The sequence below is a fragment of the Castor canadensis genome, chromosome 8 (assembly GCF_047511655.1).
Source record: "Castor canadensis chromosome 8, mCasCan1.hap1v2, whole genome shotgun sequence".
Taxonomy (NCBI): domain Eukaryota; kingdom Metazoa; phylum Chordata; class Mammalia; order Rodentia; family Castoridae; genus Castor; species Castor canadensis.
Window position 1 is genome coordinate 90,425,350 of NC_133393.1, and position 24,402 is coordinate 90,449,751.

The following is a 24,402-nucleotide window of genomic DNA, read 5'->3' on the forward strand; positions in this document are numbered from 1 at the left end:
ACTGCCCCATTGCCACTTTGGGGACCCTAGCATGGTGGAGTGTGTCTATCCAACTCCACCACCTCCTCACCTCCAAGCGCATCCCAGGCAGTCCCCAGCACTCCCAGCCTTATCACCTCCCTATCTACTTTTGCCTACCCAAGACCCCTCCTCTTGGACATCCTGTCTATCTCTTCAGAGACTGAGTCCACTTTTCCATGCTGTTAAGCACCTCCCATGCAAGGAACCTTGACCTCCTATTTAGGGAACCTGAGATAAGCCCCCCTTACTTCTCCAGCCTGGGAAAGGCACGCTGTACTTAAATCGTCTTTCCTTGGTCATTTTTGAAGTTTGGAAGGCTCTGGAGGTAGGGAGAACGGGACTAACTATTACAAAAAGCACTTCTGTGTTTCCTGAATGGGGTCTTATCTTTTCCCAAATTTAAATAGAATTTAAAAGTCCAGCCAAATGGTTTGTTTCAGCCACAACCAGTTTTTCAAACAGAAAACCCAACCGCCAGAAGGCGAACCTCCGCGTCAGGATGCAATTCCTCCAAGTAGGCACCAGGTGTCGCTGTGGGCTCGTTGTCCCGGCTACCCCCCAATTCCAAGAACCATTTTTTTCCCCTTCCCCTTCCCTCTCTTTTTCTCTCTCCCTCTCCCCCTTGGTTGGGCTTTGCCAACATATCAAGATGCGTTTCGCCGGCTTCCATCACTAACCTCCCGGAGGTCATCAAGCCAAATTTATGAGTGGCCGCTGGAGTCACGTGACTCTATTTAAGGCTCCCTTATTTGGGAAGAGCGCATAGGATAAAGAAAGAGATATCTCCACCTATAAATTGTGCACTTTGGAGAACAAAAACCCCCTCAACTTCAAAGAGTCACAAATCACCCTTAATCAAAAAGGGTGCAGAAATTTTTTTTGGGCCCTCCCCGCCATGAGCTCCTACGTAGCCAATTCATTCTATAAGCAGAGCCCCAATATCCCTGCCTATAACATGCAAACTTGTGGGAACTATGGATCGGCCTCAGAGGTGCAGGCATCCAGGTACTGCTACGGCGGATTGGACTTAAGCATCACTTTCCCACCGCCTGCGCCTTCCAACTCTCTCCACGGGGTAGACATGGCTGCCAACCCCCGGGCTCACCCCGACCGCCCCGCCTGCAGCGCCGCGGCCGCTCCGGGACACGCTCTGGGCAGAGACGAAGCGGCTCCTCTGAACCCCGGGATGTACAGTCAGAAGGCGGCTCGTCCGGCGCTGGAGGAGCGAGCTAAGAGCAGTGGGGAGATCAAAGAGGAGCAGGCGCAGACAGGGCAACCCGCCGGACTGAGCCAGCCACCGGCCCCGCCACAGATTTACCCGTGGATGACCAAACTGCACATGAGCCACGGTAAACTTTAGGACTTCATTTTTCGCGCTCGGGTCCGCCTGGGTTTTATAGGCCATGCGGGGCAAATAAAGAAAAAAAACCTGCGGCCATAAATTTTACGATCCAGGCATCAATGGCTCGTAAAACTGTCCACTAAAAGGCTTAGAGGCTGTGTGCGCCCAAATTTACGACGACATAATTGGATCATAGGAACAAAACGTGTATAAAAGGCAATATTCAATTTTTGGGGGAGAGGGAGGGAGTTAAAAAAATAGAGGGATCTGAAGGGTGAGGAGCGCGGGGCTCCAGAGCGGGGATCCCCCCGCGGCTCCCTCCCTCCCTCCCCTGCGGAGCCCGCTCGGCCGGCGCTCGCTGCTCCGGAGGATTCCAGCGACTCGGGAGGGGCGGGAGGGGGGTCCCCGGTGCTCGGATCTCGAGGGTGCTTATTGTTCGGTCCGAGCCTGGGTCTCCCTCTCCCCCCCACCCCCCCTCAGCCCCTCCGGCTGCTGAGTGAAGGCTGCAATGGAAAGTTTCCTGCCTAGGCGGAGGCGCCTCGCCCGGGGCTGGGCTGGGCTGCCTGGGCCCGCCCGCCTGCGGCCCGTGCGGGGGCCTGTCTTTAGGGCGCTCTCCTCCTTTTCCTCCGGCCATGGGTGGGGGCCTGGGTCAGGGGTGGGGCGCTGGCCGCTGCACGCTATTCACCCCTTCCTGGCTTGGGGGGATTTATGTTCCAGAGACCGACGGCAAGCGGTCCCGAACCAGTTACACACGCTACCAGACTCTGGAACTCGAGAAAGAATTCCACTTTAACCGCTACCTCACTCGCCGCAGGCGCATAGAGATCGCCAACAACTTGTGTCTCAACGAGAGACAGATCAAGATCTGGTTCCAGAACCGCAGGATGAAGTGGAAGAAAGATTCCAAAATGAAAAGCAAAGAGGCTCTTTAGAGGCAGCGGAGAGGCCCGCAGAAAGCACCCTAGTCGGCTTTGGTCCCTGCGCCTTTCCTTTTTCGGTTTTCCTCTTTCTATATTTTGGGGCAGAGGCTGGAGCATTGGCTCCCGGGCCTCACAGACAAAGCGCTTTTCCTTGGCATTCTGCATCCCCACCGACCCAGGGTTCCCACGGCTGCCCGCACTGCCCGTCTTCCCTCAGGTCAACTGGGCACCCAGGGCCCAGGGCAGCTCCGCAGGGCTTGTAGGGGGTGGGGGTAGGGGGGCGGCTGCAAGACACCAGAAGCTGGTGCTGAACCAACCTCAGCCTGGACCGCCTGTCTGGCTCCCAGCATTAGTTCCGTCCTGCCTGAGTTAAGGTGGGTCGGGTAAGCTATGGGCCCCTTGCTGAGACCTCCGAGTTCTCCCTCTTCTTTGTTCCTGGCTAGGCAGGCCAGGCATCTGCAGGCTGGTAAGAGAGTGGTTTGTGCCTGGTAGCATCTACCGCAAAGTTGGGGTGCTTCCTCATAGCGGCTGAACTCCAACTTCACTTATTAATGATTTGCATATAAAAGGAGGAGATGAGTGACCTGAAGGTGCCCTATGCTCTCCAAACCTTCTACCCACCCCAAAAGCCCAGGGAACCTCCCCATCCCACTCTTGGTGCATGCCCTCTCAGGTTCACAGCTCCAGCCTGCTAGCTAGCTCAACTATTGGGGTTTCCTACCATTGGACCCCAGCAAGTGGTTTTAGAGGCTCCTTGCTATCCCATAGTTCCTGCCATGACTTTCTTGCCCTCCTGCCCCATCGCTGTTGCTCAACTATTTATTGACTCCGGTTCTTCCTGAAACTATATTTTGTCATATCAAATAAAGATGAAGAGAGAACAGGATTGAAGATGCGGTGGTTCCTGTCTGTTCAGGGCATGTATTGGGTAACTAAGCGAGAAGTAAAATGTAGGAGGAGGCTCATGACCTTTAAGACTTCCTTTAAATTTTCTTTTTAGAGATATTTCTAGGGACGGCAAGAAGGAGGAGGTGAGATTGAGTGCTTTTTCTGATTCTTGGCTCCGAGAAGGACCTCTGGGGAAGAGAAGGGCACCCTAGCCTTCTGTACTGGCTTTTCCTATGCTGTGGCTAAGATGTCTAGGGTCTCTGCACCCCATTCACACTTTGACTGAATGCATCTGAGGCTTCTAGACAGGTAGTAGCCCCACTCTGTGCCAGAGCTAATGTGTAGGGACCAGTGACTCTGCTTTGCTCAGATTCAGGCCCTTCTGTCCTCTGAAGATTTCTCCTGGGGTTGGGTGGTCTCTGAGGGGCCTTACTGGACATTCTAGAGACACATTTGACTCCAGAAGGACTCCTTAGAAAGAGCTGGTGCTGCCTGGTAAATAGGTGCTAGGGGAGTTGGGCAAGGTATGTTTCAGCTTTCTGAGAAACAGGAAGAGGGAATGAGGGAGGGCAATCAGCAGTGTGCACCGTCTGGCAGGACATGTTCAGACTGCTTACCCTTGGCCTTCTAGGGCCCAGGGCTATACAGGACAATTAACTGGGTTAAGAACTGCATAGACTAGTGCAGGAGCTGCGTCTGTTTGTCATCATTTATCTCAGTCTTTGAGATTTTGTGTGGAGGGGGAGGGTGGCCTACAGGGAGAGGAAAAGACAGCTAATGCAGGTGGTGCCTGAGGCTGGCCTAGGCCCATTCTGTACTTGGATCCAAGCTCCAGGGATGGGCTGGGGGAGGAAGCACTTTACAGGAGAAACAAATGTGGGAAGGGTCCATAAAACTTTACTGCATTTCCTCTCTCGCCTCCCACAATGGGGTGATTTCCTGGAGCCAAGCCTAGGCCCCCCACACTGGTGGGGTGGGGGTCTGGAGCTGGGCTAAGGGCTGCTCTAGCAGCCAGGAGGGAAAGGGGGCAGGGCAGCTCTGAGAGGAGCGGGAGAATATTTGTGATTATTAAGGCTGATGCTCCTTGGATTTATTATAAGGACTGACTGACTTCGTTGCATCCCACTGCCTAAGCTACCCGTAGAAGACCCAGGAGCCTTTCCTGCCCCATGCTTAACATGGAGGAGGTCGGAGCAAGTGTTTATTGAGCTGCATCCATTACTACCACTCTTCCTCTTCACACTGCTCGGTCCAGGTTAGCATGCCGGTAACATCTTTCCTCAACTTGCACACAGCAGGGGCAGCCCAGTTCAGTCCCAGCTCGTGCTCGCGCGCGCTCTCTCTCTCTCTCTCTCTTGCTCTCTCTCTCTCTCTCTCTGAAATAAAATGTGTAATTTTCTGCAGGGAGTTATTTTAATTTTTTCTCCATGCTGAGTAAAACTATTGGGTGAGCAGTGAAGCATGAAGAAGCACTGGTGTCTCCGATGGGTAATAGTTAAGTAAGAAAAAGTCCATGTTGCCCACACTCACCCGCTTCAGCCTCCCAGGCTGCCAGGAGGCCCTATGCTTCCTTCCTAGGGGACAGACCTGGGAGAGAACCAAGGGCTTTGCCTGGAATGGGGGCAGTGTTGGTCACACCCGCCAAGCAAGGTGCACTAGCCTCGCTTTGCACTGAGTACCTCCTCCCAGCAGGGCCTGGGCCTCTCTTTCCCTGGAGGAGCTGAAAGACTGATTCAGCTTGGCCAGGCTTTCAGTGATGCAGCCGCGCCTGCCTGTTCTCCTCCTGTCACAGTTTACAGGCCTGCACCCAGGCCCAGCCTCAGCTCAGCGGCACCGCAGCAGCCACCAAGCCAAAGGGCTCCGAGCTTCTCCCGTGCACTGGGGATGGGTAAGGCCCAGACCCTTGCTTTCTCCCCTAACCAGAAGCTTCGCTCAGGGTCTGTCTGGGGAACAAATCCTCCCACCAGGCAACCTCCTGGAATGACCTCCAAGTACCAGGGTTTGCCATTGCTCTGGGGAAGTAAGTGGCAAGTGGCGGTGCTCCTGGCTCCCAAAGGGAGACCATGGAGCCTGCTTCTCCACTTCGCCCTGGAACCCACCCACGCTGGCAGCAAGAAAGAAGGGGAAGAAGCGTGACTTACCTTCCCGGGGGAGTGGGAAGAGGGGACACGGCCCACTCTGAGCAATTAGAGGAGAGAGGAGGAAAAAAAAATAGGAAGAAAAAATATCAACACGACCTCGAAGGCGACAGGTCCTTATGGAAATAAGTAAGTAAATAAATAAATAAGGATCCACCCTTTCCCCCCTCCCCACCCTGAAAGGGGGGTGTGGGGGTGGGGCAAAGGAGCAGCACAAGGGCTTTTTAGTGTAACTGAGCATTAGAAATAGGCACAGCTTCCATGTGAATTTAGGAGTTTGAAACTTTTGGAGGTTATTTATGTGAATGGCCTGAAGGCAAGCCCGTGAGTGGCTCTTGGGGGACCACGTGATGTCATTAAACCAAGTTTTATGGTGTAGGGAGAGCTGACAAACCCACAATATATTTACATCATATATAATCTTAACTGTCCAGCCACGCAGCTGCTGGTGAGGTTTAATGCTAGGACAGAGGGCCTGGCAGTTAGAGGGGATTACGGCGCTGGGGATGATGGTGAGAGAGGTTACATCTTCGCAAATGAATCCCAGGCAAACGCTGTAAGTTAATTCTCTCCTTCTCTCTCTCTTCAGACCCTTTCTCCTATTTACCTAACTCCCCCCCACCACTTGAAAGAAGTCAGTTTCCATTCATTAAGGGGGGTGGGAAGGCCTCCCCAGGCTTCCTCAGGCTAGGCTGGGGGAAGAGAAGAAACTGCTGGGATATAGGAAGATGGGGGACTTGTCCCCTCAAACCATGTTTCCCCTCCCCACCCTTTAGCCCTTCTGGCTGTAAGTGAACTGGAGCAAAAAGAGACTTTGGTTCTTTAGAGTTTTAAGAGGTCATCCTGATCCCCTCCCTCTTAATTGGGAAGAAAGCCAGTGGCAGAGATACGGGTGTTTGGTGTTTGTAGGAGTTTATAAACCCTGAACACAAATGTAAAGTGCCTCTGGGGTCCCCTGATTCAGGGAGGGGCCAGTTTAGCCTTTGGCCAGTGGCCCAGAGTCCAGGCAGAGTGGGAAGCTGGGGAGAAAGGCAGTTTTGTGGCTCCTGAGCCAGGTCCCAAAGGATATCCTCCTGCCTTGCCACTAATCTGGGTGGACAGCTGTCCCAGCCTCCAAAGTCTGGACTCTTAGTCTGTCTGAGACCAGTTTGGCTCGACTTCTCCTCAACTCTAGCTGCTGGGGTATTTATTCTTAGCGTCCCTAACCCTTGCCTGAAGGATTATCTCTAGGCCCAGGAGGCCTACAGATTTCTCTTGTGAGTGTATGGAAAATGTGTGTTGGATACTGGGTGGGGGTGGGAGGCAATGCCTTTGCTAGACTGGGAAAGCCCCCAGACCTGAGAAGAAAGTGACCCCTGGGGGATGGAACTGGGGGATGGCCAAACTGGGCCCTGTACCCTGGGCCAGTCCTCAGGCAGGACTCCCTTCAGGTTTCTAGGAAGGAGCAGCAAAGGCATCAGACATGGGAGACACGTGTCCTCCACACCTGCGAATGTGTTCCCCCTCCCTATGCATCACCAGGAGCTAAGCCAGGAAAGTGACAACATGTGAATTCAGGCTCCTCTATGCGCCACTGTGGACAGGGAGGGTTTCTAAGCAGGGATAAAGGTCAGCGCGTGGGGGGAGAAAGGGAAAAGGAACAGAGGGGGCAACCTTCCAAACCGGGGCGGGACAGCTTTGGAGCTAGAGAGATCTGGGAACCGGCTTTGTGGAGAGGGTGTAGTTGTGGGGAGGAATGAGAATTCTGTTAGCATCACCCAGGACGCCCAAAAGACTACCGGAGAAGCAAGGCTCCTAAAGAGACAAATAGACCGGGCAGATTCTGGAAAGACAGAGGCCCAAAGACAGGAAGAGTCCAAGCCAAGCCCCCAACTTTTGCTCTAGCGGTTTCTCGCCTCCACCTAGGAGCGCAGGCGCCCAACATGGAGGATTCCTCTCTGCCTTCTCTCTGGATCTCGGTCCTCGGCCAAGACTGGGCCTCCCTCCCCACGCCCGCCCACACCTTTATTTCCCTGGGAAGTGTTTGGATCCCAGAAGATTGTCTCCATTCAAAACATTAACTCAGGCTTTCCCATCCCTTTACCTGCCCTCTTCAACTCCTCTGCACCAGTCTGTGGTTTTGAGGGTTTCTGGAGATTTTCCGACCCAAGCAGCAGGGAGATGGGAGTTTCCGTGGTCTATAGCTTGAATTTCCCCCTGGCTCGGGCCTCCCCACGGCCCTAGCAGAGAGTTCAATGGTCTTTAAGCAGGGTTTTAGCGGGAGCCAAAGCCCCACTCCCAGGCAAATCTCCACCGCCCTCCCTGACCCTGGCCAAATCTCAGTCCGGTTTCTTTTCTCTCTGTGTGAATGACTATGTGAGGGTGTTTCTATGTTTTACAGATTAACACAGAGCCTCTTGGGGCATTCAATACTTCTTCGCCTCTCTTTCTGGTCTTTAGGCAAAAAAGTTCCATTTAAATCCCATTCCCTCTTTCTGTAACAATAGATCCTCCTTCCCCTCAAATTAATTTGCCTAGAGCCGGTCAGTTTTTTTGATGTTTTGCCGCTCTCACCTAGAAACGGACAAACACAAAAGGGGGCTAAGATTCTTGCCTTTCCCACTTTCTTTCGAATTTGAGATGGGGGGGAAATGCCAAAGTGCCGCAGCCAACCCAGAAAGGTTTTAATTTTGTTCCTAGGTCTTTAACCTTAGAAGAGGTCAAGCAACCAATCAGGAATGCCCTAAGCAGAGTCACATGGCCCCTTCCAACCAATCAGCAAAAAAGTGCTTGAGTCTCTGTCTTGCACCTCCCCCCATTCCTGGTCTCCCCCAACCCCATTTCTCACCAACCTCTTGAGCTCCCCTCAGATAGGAGGGGAGGTGAAAAGCGGAGGAGCAATACTGAGCGTAAGTCCCTGAACCAGCTCTGAGGAGTCATTGGTGTTTCCTGTTTCTAACAAAGTTGTAGATGGAGATCAATCTGAGTTGTATAGGGATCTGAAGCTGTGGGGGCATCCTCTGGAGCATTCCCAGACATGTCCCACGTTTGTCAATGTGATCCTATCCAATTCTCTAGGCTTTATAAATTCTAAATTAGGCTACAGCCCAATTGAACTAAACTGCAGCCCTGCCTTCAAATTCTGAGATTACTCTTTATACACTTACCTTTTAAAGAGTCCTCTTTAAAAGAGTTTTCTTTTGATCCTCATGGGGGCAGTTGGGGGCAATTAGGGAGACCTCTTGTGATTTATCTTTCTGGAAATGCCCCAGCAACCATTAGCTTTTTTAGACTGCATGGTTAGGAAAGGGAGCGAAAGTGGAGATTGTTTCTGAATGTTGTGTTTGTTACCTCTAGTTTGTCAAATAACTTTGAGCCAGTTTAGAGCAGGGTTCTAGAAAAGGGTGGACACAGAAGAATCATGACCTTTCATATGGAGTGCATCCGTATTAAAGAGTTGATGGATTTGTTTAAGTCCTGTTCCCTTCCTTTCTTTAAATAAGATATAATGAAAGGGCCGGAGGGTGTATCTCAGTGGTACAGCATGTGCTTAGCATGTTGAGACCTTGGGTTCAATCCCCAACACACACACACACACACACACACACACACAATGGTAGACTAGGTGATGATCCTGTGTCCTGGTCATTAGCTACCAAAAGACCCAGAAGGTGTGGATTTTGATGTTGTGCTTACTTGGGGCAGGTCAGAACAAGCAGTGAGTGAGAAACTTCTTAGCAAGAACATCTGACAGCACAGTGTGCATGTACAGCAGAAATGCTTGTGTTTTGTGAACCACTTGGGCTGGGCCCTGAGTGAATACACTGATAGTTCCATAAACAGGCATTCTCTCTCCCATGTCCATCTCTCAGGCTTTATAGGGATTAGTTTTCTGGTTGGGTTCTCCTCCCTTCCCCGCTCCTTTCTGTTCTCCTATACTCCTTCAACTAAGAGTTCTGATGGACTCTGCTTCCTGGGCCTTTAAGCCCTCCTCTGGAGGTATAAGGATAAGATGTAGGAGTAGGAGTAATAGCCTGGTGTGAGTTGGGCCTTGTCAACACTCCCCTGCTTGTTCGTCTTCTGGGTAGGGCTGGTTTGGGAACAATGCCATAGGCTAGGGGAAAGATTAGGATGAAAAGCCAAAAAGAAGGTAGCTCTTCTCAAAAATCACTGATCCCTACTTCTCCACACCTTCAATCACACTGCTCCATTTGCTGCTTTTATGAGTCAGATGAATTAAAGCATACATTCATTTTCTGTTAGTGGAAGGTGTATAGCCTTGTAGAAGGCTAACTCTCACCTTCAGTGTGGACTTCTCACACTGGTCTTACCAGCTCTCATGATGGGTGAGTACAGTAGGACAGTGGATGTTGGATTTGTCCACACAGGCACTGGGAAGAGAGATTTCTTAGTGCCTCGATCCTCCTGATGTCCTTCTCTGTAACTGCTTTGGGCTGTTTTGAGAGGGGGGGTACTGAAACATCCTTGTTCTGGGCTTTAATTCTGTGTCATTTTGCTGGGAAAACAAGCACCACTGCACTGAGTTCCTCCAAGTTGGCTCTAGAGCCCCTGAATCCCTTGAAAGTGGAGAAGAAAGAAAATATGGAATCAAGATGCCAAACTAGGGCTTGGGGTTACGGATTCAATGCAAGAAGACTTGGCTGTTACAGGGCCAAGAAAGTCACATCCCTTCCTCTTTTCCACACTTATTTTTTCTTTTTTGTGGTACTTCGGCTTGAACTCAGAGCCTTCACTTTGAGCCACTCCACCAGCCCTATTTTTGTGAAGGGTTTTTCGAGATAGAGTCTCACAAACTATTTGCCCAGGCTGGCTTTGAACCTCAATCCTCCTGATCTCTGCCTCCTGAGAAGGTAAGATTACAGGAGTGAGCCACTGGTGCCCAGCCTTTCTGCACCTTTATTGGGTCCCTGTAACCCCTAGTGGTGTATCTGTTCTGATAAAAATCTCCCTTGGCTGCTTTGAGGGGACCCCAGGAGTCCAAGGAGTTACCAGTTACCAGGACCAAGGAACTACAGTGATAGAAGTCTCTTTGTCCTTGAGCCCTATAGGTTCTGGAATTCATCTCCCTCTCTTATTCCTAAGGCTTGGTGAGGGCCTAGAGGGGGAACTCTCTCTCTCTCTCTCTCTCTCTCTCTCTCTCTCTCTCTCTCTCTCCCCGCCCCCTGCCGTGAGTGTGTGTCCAGTGTAGCATTTGGGAAAATTAAACTAGGTTATCCAAGGCCTTGTTCAGCCTCTGGGCATGCTAGGAAGTTGGTGAGGAAGGAGGCTACCTCTCTAGTTCTACCACGATCTATAGCCTCATATGGACTGAGTGAAATGTGTGGGCTCAGATCCCTGGAATCCTTTTTAATTGTACCATAGATCTCAGAGAGGTAGAGCAGGCTGCTTCTGCCCCCCAGAACTCATCTCCATCCCTGAACACCAGAATATCTGAACACACAGAAGTATATGGATGTGTATGTATGTGTGATTTGATAGAGGTGAGAAGCCTGGGTTGGACATACTAAACCAGCCTCCAAACAACTTTCCAGTCCTTCCTTTCCACTCCATTCTTCCCATCACTTCAGTCTGGGAACCATTTGTCTTCCCCACAACACCCCCACCCCTCAAGCCCTGGGAAACTGTTGAGTGTTCTTTTTTCAGTTCCCCTCTGAAAAGCCTGAACCCTGGAATAGCCCCTATGGATAGCAGCAGCCAGCTCTTCATGACCCTTTAGAGTCCTCTTGTCCCAGATTGAGTTGTGTGGGGTTGGAGGGCCATGGGGGACCAAGAAACTAGACCATTATGTGGCTGAATTCCCCTTTTTGCTTTTCCAGGCTCAAACTCTTCTTTGCTCAGACATTGAAGAAAATGGTTTTCTAAGAAACACTTTAAAACAGTCAACTTTCTGGTTGGAAAACTCGTGTGTGTGTGTGTGTGTGTGTGTGTGTGTGTGTGTGTGTCTGTGTGTCTGTGTGTCTGTGTGTAAGGGTCAGGTCCTTCACTTCGGATTGAGTTTCTTCCCCTCCTCTGGGTGGGCCAATGTTTTATTGAGGGTACTTTTCCTGTTGAGAGTAGAGACAGGGTCATAAACACCTAGAGGAGGCCGTTTTGATCTGGTGACTTCTCAGGAAGTAGCATCTGAGGTTTTGCTTTGTAGATCACTCCCCCAAGCTGGCCAGCTAAATTGAATTGCACTTCCTCCCCAAGCCCACCTGAGGCTTCTTCTTGCCTCCCTTCCCCAGTAAACCGAAGGAGAAGAATAAAAGTACTTTCAGAGTCCCTGACTCTGCCTCCAATAAGAAAAGGGCCAGTTGGTAATTCCCTCCCCCTAAAAGTTCCAATTGTAAAAATCATGCAACCTTTCATCTCCTTTTAAAAGCCTAGGCAGAGCAGACCTTGATGCTCCAAGACCTACATCACAAAGGAATTAACTTTAAAGGCAAACAACTTCAGAGCTTGACACAGCCATGACTCCTCTCTCTTCTTGGGTTGCTATCTCTCTGTGATCCCTTTCCCAAGCCTCAAAACTCTTCTTGATGAGGAGGGACTAAGAGTGAGTTAGATAGGAGTGAGGCATATAGAGACCTCATCTAGTACCATAGGAATGGAGACGATGTATAGCCTGTGACTGGGTTTCGTGTAAGTAAGGTGATGCAAGGATGTGTGTGAAAGCCCACAGCCTTCTCATATCTCTGTACCAAGCTGTCTCTCTACCAAATATATTTTAACTAAATGATTCCATTTTGTAATGATAATGAGCTTTCCAATACAAAAATATTCCAGCCCCTACAGGTCCCTCCCCCTAAGCTGTAAGGCTAGAAAGCTGAAGGAAAAAGAAATGAAGAATCCTTTTTATCTCAGGGGCATTTACAGGGGCCTAAGCATCAGGACTCTTATGCATTGCCAGTGAAATGCCCATGCAGGAAATGAGGCCATGCATTATATGAATTCCTGAGCCCTGTCATTACTTGCCCTCATCCATTCCCCAGAGAAGTCTGGGCTGGGACACCCCAAACCCATAAGCACCAGAAATTCCTCCCCATTCCTAGGAAAGACACTAGGCAAATACATGTGCCTTTATAGAGGGCTGAGAACGCCTATAGTTTTAAACATGAAAATGTATTTATAGATTTTTCTGTCTGTATCAGGATGCATGTTTCACACCCGTCTCTGCTCCATCCACATTTGCATGCAGATTTATAGATCTTTAGATTTATAGATTCACAGTGAGCACAACATTCCTCTGTTGGATTCCTGTGTGCACACTACCAATCTTTCTATAATGGTTGGATGTATATGCTGGGAAGTATTGGTATAGTTCTCTCTAAAAATCTAAATGAATATTTGGAGTTTTTCCTCCCCCTCGGTTGGAAAGACGTATGTATGTGTTGCTCAATCTCTGTTTTGAAATTTATCTAGATTTATTCAAGGGTCCTAACCCATAAAATAGCTACATATTGAAGCTATGTCTATAGATACCTTTATAGTCATTGCACTTTTTCTGCAAACTTAAAATATTTGAGTATATGTTTAGAGATAGCTCCATAATGCATACATCTAGGTTTAAGGGCATAGATTTCCCTCCAGAAAGAGACTTACTGCATCTTTCTGTCTCCCTCTCTATCCCTGTCTCTTTGATCTATAAAGATATCTGGTGAGTGGGGGATGGGGACTAAATATCTTTTTGGATGTTTTGCCTTTTAAAGCAAGTGATTTTGTCCCTACCTCCAAGGTTATCTCCAACTCAGTTATCTGGCCCCTGAAAACCCACTCTAGAGATCACAGCCTCCCTCCCAGCTGTCTCTGTGACCTGAGGTTCCAGCCCAAGCTTCCCAAATTGTGTACATTCCAAAGTAAAAAAGAAGGTATCCCAGAAGAAAAGGGAGAATTACAGCGCAAGCAACTTCTCTTGGCTCTCAGGGTGAGAAGAATGTAGGTCCCCCCCACCCATTCACTACTAACAGGGCTTTTTGAAATTTGGGGAAAAAATAGGTGTCTAAGTCTCAGCCGTTTTTGTAGGATGCCCAAACGATGCCAGGATTACTGCACAACCCGTAGGTACCCTTCTCGGGTTGTTCTTGCTTGGTGCCCAGGGCCCAATTAAGCCGACCGCCTCTCTCCCGGCAGCCGCGCTCTTATCGGCTGGGATTGATGCCTCCGCGGCTCCTGTATATCATTTCCAAGATTTTTTCTGTCCAACTCCTCGGCTCCTTTGGCTTCCGCGGCTTTGACTAATGATTGCTACAGATGCCAACGTCTCCAGAATCCTAATAGCCAGGCAGGCGGACTCTTATTTACCCAGTAACAGTGCTGGGGGAAGGGGTTGGGGGAAGGAGTTTGGGGAGAAGGAATTGGGGTGCTGTAGGTCAGGGGACAGAGAGAAAGCTGTGACCTACTCAAGCTTTGCTTAACTACCGCAGTGAGAAAGACATTCCAACTCCCTCCTCTCCCTGAGTTGGTGGGGGGGGGTATATATATTATCCTAAAATACTGCTACTAGTAACTCATTGCCACCTTGTTAGAAAGGATCAAAGAATGAACAGGACATGGGAGAATAAGCAAAGAAGTGTTTATTAGTTGTAAATACATGAGAAATTAAGCGGAAACCCCGCAGTTTGGGGAGGCAAAAGAGTTTCTCCTTCCTGATAGAAGGGAAAGAGGTCAGTCACGATGGGAGAAGGGCCTCTGTTCTTTATTCTTGTCTTTCATTTCCTCTTCCTACCGCAGATCTACTCTTCCCATAAATTAAAATTCCCTCTCTTTCCCTTCCTTCACCTCATCTTCAGTCCCTGTTGGTCACGGGGGCTGAAGAGCGCGTTCCTGGATGTGGGTTCTGGCAACCACTCCCAGAAGCTGCTGCCGGGTGGCCGAAGGGGCTGCCAGGGTGAGGGCGCCTCGGTCTAGGGCTGTGGGGTGAAAATCGGATCCAATCGCTTATTGTGGGTTAGAGGCTGCGGCCAGGACCGCCAGCCCTGAAGTCCCACTGACGCTTGGCAGCATCCAGTTGGGGCCGAATTTGCTTCTCCTGCCGCTGCTTGGCTGCCAGCACAGGGCCCAGGTGTTTAGGGAAAGGGGCTGGAGCTCCCTTTGAACCTGGAGATTCCTGTCGTGCTTCCTGGGTCTCCCAATACATACCTTCTCTTACACACCTTATTTTGGTGAAGACAAAAACACAAAATCGCAGAGCGCCCAGCTCCAAGGCCAGGCACGAAGGGACAACCCAACCAGGGAGCTTTTTTTTTTTTTTTTTCTATCATTGAATAATGGAGCACAGAATAATTTAGAAAGGTGAATGGGCAGGACCACAGTACCAGAGTCTCGCACCGTGAGGCGGCTGCAGACCTGGTCGCGCCGAATACTGTGTCATGGCCATTTCGTTGGAGTGTAGAGCGAGGCCACAGGCCACCCCCGACATAGGCTGCACCGATGCGCGCCCACCGCCAACCATAGGGCCCGTCTCTAAATTACATCCCGTCTGGAGAACTCGGAAATACAAAAAGGGAGCCGAAGTATTTAAACAGTTGAAGGTTGAGGCTTCCGAAGCGGCCCAAGCGAAAATCAGTCACGTAATTAAAACAGGGAGGGGGTGAGGCCCGAGGCTGGGGGTGGGGGTGTTTAGGGTTTGGATAAGGCGGCCAAGGTTTGGGGCGAGTTGAGTGAGCGGCGTGAGGATATGGCTTGCCGCTAGCCGAAGTGCGAAGGGGCTGCGGGAAGTTTATTACAGATCGCTATTGATCCCCCGCTTGGCTGGGAAGAACAGTCGGTTTCCTCTCCCAGGCCGGATCCTGAAGGCAAAGATGGTCCCTTATGAGGTTTTTCCATTTTGGGGAGGGGGGGTTGAGGCTCGCAGTTGCATTTGAAGGTTGGTCTCCAGATCCTAGTGATGCCACGGATCTGCCGAGGAGGCAAGTGTGTGGCAGAACCCAGGTGGCACCTAAATGCTGCCTCTAAGTCTGAGGGACTGGAAAGAGGTAGCATCCCAGTTTCAGGCACCCACTTACATCGCCTAAGATGTTGATCCCCCAACCCAGGATTCCCCCTTTGGAATGACTGGATCTATGGGCCGAGGCTTGGAAGGGGGTGTGAGACCGGTGGGCTTATTGAAAGGGGGACTTTGGGACTGAGCAAAGGAACTCCTTTGGACAGAGAAGGAGAAGGAGCCATTCCTGGGAGAAGAGAAAATAAGGCGCACAGGGAGCTCTGTTTCATGAAGGGAATAGTTCTTGTTATTACTGAGGTTAATAAGGTAATGATCTGCTGTGGCTAGGTCAGCCCGGAAAGACTGCGCGCTCTCCAGAGGCTCTGTGAGCCCTTTTTACAGAGGCTTTTCTGCAGGAGCCAAGAGTTCCCTAACTTGGCTGTGGTTGGGGAAAATAAAAGTCCTTCCCTCCCTCCCCCTGACCTTTACTTGTTCACTCCTTGAGAACTCCAGAGCAAGTGAAACCTTAGAAAATCTCCATCACCCATCTCCATCATTTCTCCCTTCTCTTTTTAGTTCTCTAACACCAACCGTCTTTGAGCTTTCTAGGAGGAAGCACCCTTCTTGCCAAGGAGCAGATCGGCAAGCGGTTACCTAACCTCATCCCCATGTATTCTGAATGCGACCCTGGAGGGGACCCAGGATTCCCTTGCTTACTCCACGAAATTTTCTCTCTATCCTTAGCCTTTCACAGTCTCGCCTTCCTGGGTCCTGAGTACCTGATCCCATGGGTTTCTGGCAGCTCAGAGGCCAAAAACACTTCAGGGTGCCTTGAGATCGCTTACCAACCCCTAAAAGGGTTTCCAGGCTCCTTAATTCTGGAAGCACCAGGCCAGGAGCCCTCTATAAACTAAGCCCAGCTTAATCTCTAGATCTTTTCAAGCCATATTTAGGATTTCTAAAAGTAAAAGTCCTCCTCCTAACAAGAAAGTTCAGGTTTTAAACATACAGCAGAGTAAGCTTCCTGCATCCACACATCAGAATTGTCAACAATATTCACAAGAAGTAATGCTTGCATCAAAGAGAGAAAGAGACATCCCAATCCAAGCTTTTAAGAGGATATAACCCAGCAGCCTTGGGTGGGAGTGGGGGTCACTGAGACTGGGATGAGCAAAGAGTGTGGAGGAGCCCAATCTCTAACTAACAATTTCTCCAGCATAAAAATGAAACATCAAATTCGTTAGCCCAGGGCCTTCATTTTTCCCCTTCCACATTATAACTAGTTATTGAACTCGCTGGAAGATCTAAAGGCCATTTGCGAAGAGACAAATTTCAATGGAGTTTCCCCATCAATAACCCCATGGCAGTGACCTATTGGAACAAGTCAAACACCCGAGGTGAAATGCAGGTCACTCTGTCTAACCAATATTAAAATGCGGCCACTTTTTAAAAAGCCACTTTAAACGAGATTTGAGGAAAATTGAATTCCAAGGAAGGCAAGGCGGGGGAAAGTCAGAGAGGACCTTGCCTATGGTCTTGGAACAAACAAGAAAAATTCATCTTTAATATTTTAAAGGGGGGCAAATTAACATTCCATGATTGCTTTTTTTTTTTTTTTGAGACTATAAACAATTCCAGGAGGAAAAAAAAAAGGTTGAGTATTTTCTGGTGACACGTCCAGATTATTAAAATCATTTTAGACCAATTCATTACTTTTACTGACAAGAGATTTAAGAAAAAATCAATTAAGCATTTGCATATTCTTTTGCATATATTAGCCCTGCCTGCTCACATTAGAAAGGAACAAAAACACACATATATCCATGTACACACATACATTCACAAAGGAAAAAAGTGGCATAAGAATCCTGTTTTAGTTTGGGGATTTCAAGTTGCCCCAGGGAGGAAAAAAATCAAAATGAAATGAATTGCCTGATTGCATACCATCTAAAAGTCAATTTATTTGAGGAAAAGGAAAGGGACATGTTGTAATTTTTAATCCTTAAAACAACAACAATAACAAAGCACACATATACAAAAAAGAAAAAAGAAAGAAGAAAAAAGAACCCTGCACTTTGGAGAGTAGGGAAAGAATGACCCTCATTTTCCTTCCTTTTGCTCTCCAAATCCTGAATTGGTTCTCCCATTTATTTTTGTCCCTCAGAAAATCCAGGGAGTGTTAGAAGTGAGATTTTAACGCAGCACAGAATCTGTGGAGCTGCTGAGGTCTCTCAGCCGGCAGCTTGTTACTGGGGAGGGGAGGAATATGGGTTATCCAACGGTCAGTATGGTAATCCCAGGCACAATAAGGCCTCACACACAATGGACACATATTTTTCTTCAGTGGTGTCAGAGGGGAAGCGCTTTGTACTGAAACATGTTTCCGAAAGAGAAACCAGATCGAGATTTAGAAAGGAGATGGGGTGTGGGATGGCATGTGGGGAGCATTTGGATGCTGGCAAAAGGTGGTCAGAAAAAGATAAAAAATAAAATTGGGACAGAACGAGGTGGAGGGCAGAGGCGAGGTGGAGGCCTTTTGGCTGGCAAGGCAGCAAGAAGGATGGGAAAGCACAAAAGAAGACAGGACCAGATACTAGGATTCACCACAGGCAAGAGGCTCTTTAGTACCCCATCTCTATCCCAATTTAGCCATTGCTAAATCCTCCGAAAGGATTTTGTTTCTGTGCTTATAATAACATCCAGGTAAAAATGTTTGTATGTATACATGTGGTGAAAGTAGTGTTCTACCCATGCAATAGGTAATTATTAAGCTATAGGAGTCAAAAGAGAGCTTTTTTTCTTTTCCTTTCTCTCTCTTTTTTTTTTTTTTTAATGTTGTAGATGAGCATGGGCATATTTGGAGAATCTCCTAGATTTACTTTCTGGCTATTCATGCTGAATTAGCTGTGCAGACCTGGAATGAGAACTCTACATGTTTATGGCTGCATACGAGGCATTTGCTATTTTAATAAATATTAATACCATGTATGCATATATATTGCTAACTGTAATAACCAAACACTTGACATTCAGTGGTAGGCATCTGACCCCTCTGTGTCTATTCACTCACTCAGACTGGCCCAAAGAGGGTCTCCTCAACCCACCTGCAGGAGCTCAGAAACCTGAGAGGTGAGGGGTATAATGGGCAGTGTCTTGGGAAAAGCATCCTAATAAGACCACGAGGGTGAGAATTGAAGAAAGAAGGGTTGAGGTGGGAAGCAGGACTGGTGGAAGATGGATGGAGGCAGGACTGGGAGGAGGGGAGCCTGGCAGACAGCTCACCTTTCCAGGTGAAGAGAATATTCCCTGCTGGGGTGGGTGGGGCAGCCAACCAGGTGCTGGCCTAGAAGGGTGATTGGGAATAGGGCCAGAACAGTTTCTCTCCCTCCCTACCATCTCCACCCTCTCTGAAATCTTTGGGGCTTTGGACCTCCCCAAAGGGTGATCTGGGACTGTAGTGCAGACTCTTGTAGTTGAAGACTTAGTACTGGCTTCTCTTTGCCCACTTCCACCCACTTGTAATTAATCCCTCCCCAGAACCAACAATTACAAAAAAAAAAAAATGAAAATCTTCACACAACTCCCAAGCACCCCCAACCAAACAGCTGCCTCCCCCTCACTCACAGCCTTAAGTTCCTCTTCCAACCAAACAGCCGCTCCTCACACTCAGAGATCCCGGGCCAAGTGAGCAAGGGTTCTTCACCAACTTTGGGAGTTTAGGGATCTGCTGTAAGAGATGATGGACCTCTGAGGAACTCCTGTTTCCTCACCCGGTGACAGTGGGGGGCTGGGTCCTGTCCTCTTGGAGAGAGGGTATGCAGGGACCTCCAAGCACCAGCTTCAGCGCAGAGCACTGGCCCTGGAGAGCCCGGGATGGGGCGGGGTGGGGGGGTGCTAAGCATTGGAGCAGGGAAGGCAGCCAAGGGCTCAAGTAGAATGAGCTTTTGGGGCATCGCCTCCCTCTCATTCCAGCCCTTAGGGTGAGCCCTAATTTGGAAGCGAGGACCCTGTACCACATCCCAGAGGTGCTGAGAGAAGGTTGAGAATCTCCAGCTTTCAGTCTCCTTCTTACAGGGCTTTATTTTTTTTCCCCTTTCCCCACCTCATTCCCTTAATTGCAGATGTTCTAATTAAACCCTCAAATAGTTGTTATGCCGTTTTAAAAGGTACTTATTCAAGTGTCAACCAGGCTGGGCTGGGAGGAGGCAGCATAGGGCGGCGAATTAAAGGTAGATTGACTAATCACGGCGGCGATCATAATAATAAAATCAGAGGGAAAAAAATCACATTACGACTTTTCGTGGAAAGGAGGGAGCAGGCAGCCAGCGGCCGCCAGCCCTGCGCCGCCGACACAAAGAGTGCGGGCGATTCCGCGAGACTGATTTATGACGTTTTACAGCCCTATAAAAGCTGTAGCAACGAGGCAAGCGCTCCTACCACCGCTGGCAGATTTAGTCTAATAAATAAAACATAAACAGTTAACTTTATGTGTCACTTTTATTGTTATCAAGTAAAATATAGCCAAGCCCCGGCAAGCTATGATTTTAAACTATAATTGTTATCAAGTACAACAAGGGGACCCGGCTCCCTCCCTGGGCTTTCCCTTCTGCTGCCCCCCCCAAACTCTGAGTTATGGACGATCAGTTAATTGGAATCGGTGGTATGACGTGACCAGCCCTAGCTGAGGGAGGGGGGCTGGGAAAGCAGTCTTAGCTTGTCCCCCTCTCTCCCCTCTATGGCCCTGCCACCCCCCTCCAATGTGAGTATTCCTATGGGTGGGTGGCAGAGAGCAAGGGGTGGGTGGGGATGAGCTTGGGGACAGGCCTTGGGGCCTGTCTGGCCTCCCCAGCTTGTTGACTTCACCTCTCCTTTTTGGAAGGCAGCCTGGAGCTGGCCCTTGGGAATATGTGTTTACATGTAAACACACGTGTTACATGGACACGGTCCCTGGCCAGAAGCAAGCAGGCTCTATCCACACAGGCCTTCCTCTAAGCCAGGTCTACCTTCCATTGGGATGGAGAAAGATTTCTCAGGACCTTGGCTGGGCACCATCACAGGGCACTGATTCTTGGCAGAAAGCTCTCTTTTTTACCAGGGCTCCTTAAAAGCCAGTTTGACAAACAGTTATTAGCAAACAGCAGGCCAGGCTGCGTGGAGTGTGCAAATAGGAGCCAGCAGTAGAAGATACCCTCTGCTCTGGGACAGGGGCAGGGAGGGTCAGTGGGTAGTAAGGGAGGGAAAGGCTTTTGAACTCTGCTTTTGCCAACCACTTCCTGTCTCTCTTCAGCGGGGGGCTCAACCCCCAGACTTCCAGAAATGACGTCAGAATCATTTGCATCCCGCTGCCTCTACCTGCCTGGTCCAGCTGGGACCCTGCCTCGCCGGCCCCATGGCCAGAGGGTTGGGTGAGTGTGTAGGGGACAGTGGGGCTGGACTTTGGGATCCTTGGATAGGGGGGCACCCCAGGCTCTCCAGCCTCCTCTGCTCAGCCTGGGCCCCTCCCCATCCAACCTTCACTCCAGTCCTTACTGAACTTCCTCTTCCTGCGAAAGAGGGGCGCTGCCCGGTGACCTACACAGACTGAAACATGATCGCCATGAATGGAGACCACTGGAAAACCACTGGAGCCGAGGCCCACGGGGCCCACTGGAGGCAGCAGAGAAGACCCTGGGTGGGGGCTGAATCACAGCCTCCCCACAGACACCCAATGCCAAGGCTTTGGAGGGGAGCTGGGAGCTTCCCATCTCCTTTTGCAGGGGAGGGTTGTCAGTCTGGCGGAGTGTGCACTGGTGGGCACCCCAGCCTCTGCCAGCTATCCCCCCCAACTACAACCCCCCCCAGCAGCAGCACCACACACACAAAAAATTGGATACATTTTGAATAAAGCGATTCGGTTCCTTATCCGGGGACTGGGTTGCTCCGTGTGATTGGCCGGCGGAGTCACATGGTGAAAGTAACTTTACAGGGTCGCTAGCTAGTAGGAGGGCTTTATGGAGCAGAAAAACGACAAAGCGAGAAAAATTATTTTCCACTCCAGAAATTAATGATCATGAGCTCGTATTTGATGGACTCTAACTACATCGATCCGAAATTTCCTCCATGCGAAGAATATTCGCAAAATAGCTACATCCCTGAACACAGTCCGGAATATTACGGCCGGACCAGGGAATCGGGATTCCAGCATCACCACCAGGAGCTGTACCCACCACCGCCTCCGCGCCCTAGCTACCCTGAGCGCCAGTATAGCTGCACCAGTCTCCAGGGGCCGGGCAATTCGCGAGGCCACGGGCCGGCCCAGGCGGGCCATCACCACCCCGAGAAATCGCAGCCGCTCTGCGAGCCGGCGCCTCTCTCAGGCGCCTCCGCCTCCCCGTCCCCAGCCCCGCCAGCCTGCAGCCAGCCAGCCCCCGACCATCCCTCCAGCGCCGCCAGCAAGCAACCCATAGTCTATCCATGGATGAAAAAAATTCACGTTAGCACGGGTAGGCAACTTTGCTTTTTGCTCCCCCCTCCCTCCCCTGTTCTCCGGCGCTCCCCACCCTCCCCGGCCCCCTCTGGCCCCCGTCCTCCTTTCTCTCCTTCCCCCTCTCTCTCCAGGAGCGACTCTGGGTTAGCACAATTGAACTGGATTTACGAGCGAGAATGGGTAATTACATCCCCCATAAATTTTATGGCTTAGCTACTCTGGGCAGTCCGAGCCATGTGCTACGATCTGTTATGTATGTGTGAAAACTATGCTCGCTTTCTAAGGGCGCATAAATAATTCAGTGTCGTTACAATGAGGATTCCCCTCTTATTACACTACAAAGTCTCCAGCTTCCTTCAACTTCTTTATAACCATTTAGCTTGATGACTTTATTTCCACCAGTCCCTCCTCCCGTTCCTCAAAGCTGAGGATGGGGTGAGGGTGGGGGGTGGGAAGCCTGCTGCCTCTGAACCCCACTATTTGCTTTTCCCCTCCCCCTTCCCAGTGAACCCCAATTATAATGGAGGGGAGCCCAAGCGCTCGAGGACAGCCTATACCCGGCAGCAAGTCCTGGAATTAGAGAAAGAGTTTCATTACAACCGCTACCTGACCCGAAGGAGAAGGATCGAGATCGCCCACTCGCTGTGCCTCTCTGAGAGGCAGATCAAAATCTGGTTCCAAAACCGACGCATGAAATGGAAGAAGGACCACCGACTCCCCAACACCAAAGTCAGGTCAGCGCCCCCGGCAGGCGCTGCGCCCAGCACCCTCTCTGCAGCCACCCCGGGCACTTCTGAAGACCACTCCCAGAGCGCCACGCCGCCGGAGCAGCAACGAGCAGAGGACATTACCAGGTTATAAAACATAACTCACACCCCTGCCCCCATCCCATGTCCCATCCTCCCCTCACACACAAATTGACTCTTATTTATAGAATTTAATATATATATATATATTTTGGTTCTTTTCTCTCTTCCTCCTGCCTCCTCCCTTGTCAATTCTAAACAGTCAAGACAGATAAACAAACAAGCCCCCTGCCCTTCTCTCCCTTCCACTGTTAAGGACCCTTTTAAGCATGTGATGTTGTCTTAGCATGGTACCTGCTGGGGTTTCTTTTTTTTTAAATGCCATTGGGGGGGTTATTTATTTTTTAAGAAAAAACTGCAAAAATTATATATTGCAAGGTGTGATGGTCTGGTTTGGGTGAATTTCAGGGGAAATGAGGAAAAGAAAAAAGGAAAGGAAGATTTTTAAGCCAATTCTCATCCTTCTCCTCCTCCTTTCTCCCCCTCTTTCCTTAGGCCTTTTGCATTGAAAATGCACCAGGGGAGGTTAGTGAGGGGGAAGTCATTTTAAGGAGAACAAAGCTATGAAGTTCTTTTGTATTATTGTAGGGGGGGGTGGAAGGAGGGGGGAGGACAGCAGACAAAGCTAAATGCATATGGAGAGCCTCTCAGAGCTGTTCAGTTTGAGAAACCAAAAGAAAATAAAAATGAACTTTCAGTGCAGAGAGGCAGTCTATAGGTAGAATGTCCCCCCACCCCCATCGTGGTTATTGTGTTTTTGGACTCAATTTACTTGATTATTGTAAAACTTGCAATAAAGAATTTAGTGTTGATGTGAAATGCCTGGTGGTCAATAATAAACCAGTGGATGTGAATTAGTTTTACGTCAATGTCTGATGGTTTCTTTTTATCCCCCTCCTCCTGGCCTGGTGACATCTCACCTTCTCTATAGTTGCCTAAGTTTACTCTAAGCAAATACACAAACCTTAACTCTCAACTTCAGTTTTACAAGGCCTTTTAAAGAATCACTAAGGGGACTGAGCTAAGGGATATGGAAGATTATGACCGATTTCTCCTGTCCCCTTTTCACTGAGTCTGCACAGAAGCCAGACCTAGAAGTAATTTACAGTGAAGCTTGATGGGTTTGTGGGGGGGGGGATGCTGTTCACACTTTTCCATAGTTAAACACAGTCTCTTCTTTTTGTCTATTCCTTAGACAGTAGGCCTGTCTAATCTTCAGACTAGAAGGCAAGTTTAGGGTCTGGGAAAGAGAAAAGTTTTCAAATCTTAGGACTCCTTTGGGATGAGAGATTGAAGATCTCTTCTCTGCATTTACATTCTCCTTAAAAGAGGAAAAGTTTTGATTTGGTGATTCTGAAGCAGCATACTGGCCTGTCAGGATAGCATCTCTGTTTGTTTAGACTTGGAAAAAAAGGGTGAAGTGGAGGCCAGAGGCCTGGGAGGCCCCTTTGTATGGTTAGGCCTCAAAAGCTGATGCCTGGAGATAATGAAGGACTTTTATGTTTCTATGCAACTTTTATCATGATCTGCCAGGTGTTAAGAAGAAACCCTGAGAGAGGCAAGGACCACCCCCTCTTCCAACAACCCTACAGGTCCTGGGAGAGCTTGAGGACAGACTGAACAAGGTTCTCTGGCTGTAAAATAAAAATAAATAAATGGTTTTCTTGGGGCTAAGGGAAAAAAAACAAAAACAAAAAACAAAACTAGCTTGGATTACCTGAAGAATTAATTCAAGTCAAAGGCTCCCAGATAATTCTGGTCCTGGAGACCAGGCCCCAAGTTAGGCCTACTCAATTTTTTGCTGTTTGTTGGAAAAAGTGTGTGTGTGTGAATGTGGGGAGAGGGGGTTGATAAGCTTCTTCCCAGGCAATTTATTCAAATTTCAGAATGCAGGGCAAGGAGGGCAACCAAAAATAGAAG

General features: G+C 49.5%; 2 protein-coding genes across 4 annotated transcripts in view; both read left to right on the forward strand.

Moving 5' to 3' along the window:
* The window catches only part of Hoxc4 (homeobox C4), a 60,307-nt gene extending 36,871 nt beyond the window's left edge, over positions 1-23,436 (forward strand). For 2 of the 3 annotated variants that reach the window (XM_074083534.1, XM_074083532.1), the window contains exons 2-4: positions 20,498-20,615; positions 20,733-21,692; positions 22,182-23,436. In XM_074083534.1, coding sequence (XP_073939635.1) covers positions 21,254-21,692; positions 22,182-22,537 — 795 coding nt within the window. In that variant the 5' untranslated portion in view covers positions 20,498-20,615; positions 20,733-21,253 and the 3' untranslated portion in view covers positions 22,538-23,436. The remainder of the gene's footprint in view (positions 1-20,497; positions 20,616-20,732; positions 21,693-22,181) is intronic. The other variant, XM_074083533.1, reaches the window with a different exon arrangement.
* Positions 2-3,765, forward strand: Hoxc5 (homeobox C5). Its single transcript, XM_020183580.2, has 2 exons — positions 2-1,370; positions 2,081-3,765. The coding sequence occupies exons 1-2, from the start codon at positions 917-919 to the stop codon at positions 2,293-2,295; spliced, it is 669 nt and encodes a 222-aa protein (XP_020039169.1). The 5' UTR covers positions 2-916; the 3' UTR covers positions 2,296-3,765.
* Positions 23,437-24,402: the final 966 nt, after the last annotated feature.

What these genes read in the sequence shown, in the direction of transcription:
- Hoxc5 (XM_020183580.2), top strand. Translation starts at nt 917, where the DNA reads ATGAGCTCCTACGTAGCCAATTCATTCTATAAGCAGAGCCCCAATATC. An exon ending in CAAACTGCACATGAGCCACG is followed by an intron (nt 1,371 to 2,080) that starts GTAAACTTTAGG and finishes TTTATGTTCCAG; the next exon opens with AGACCGACGGCAAGCGGTCC.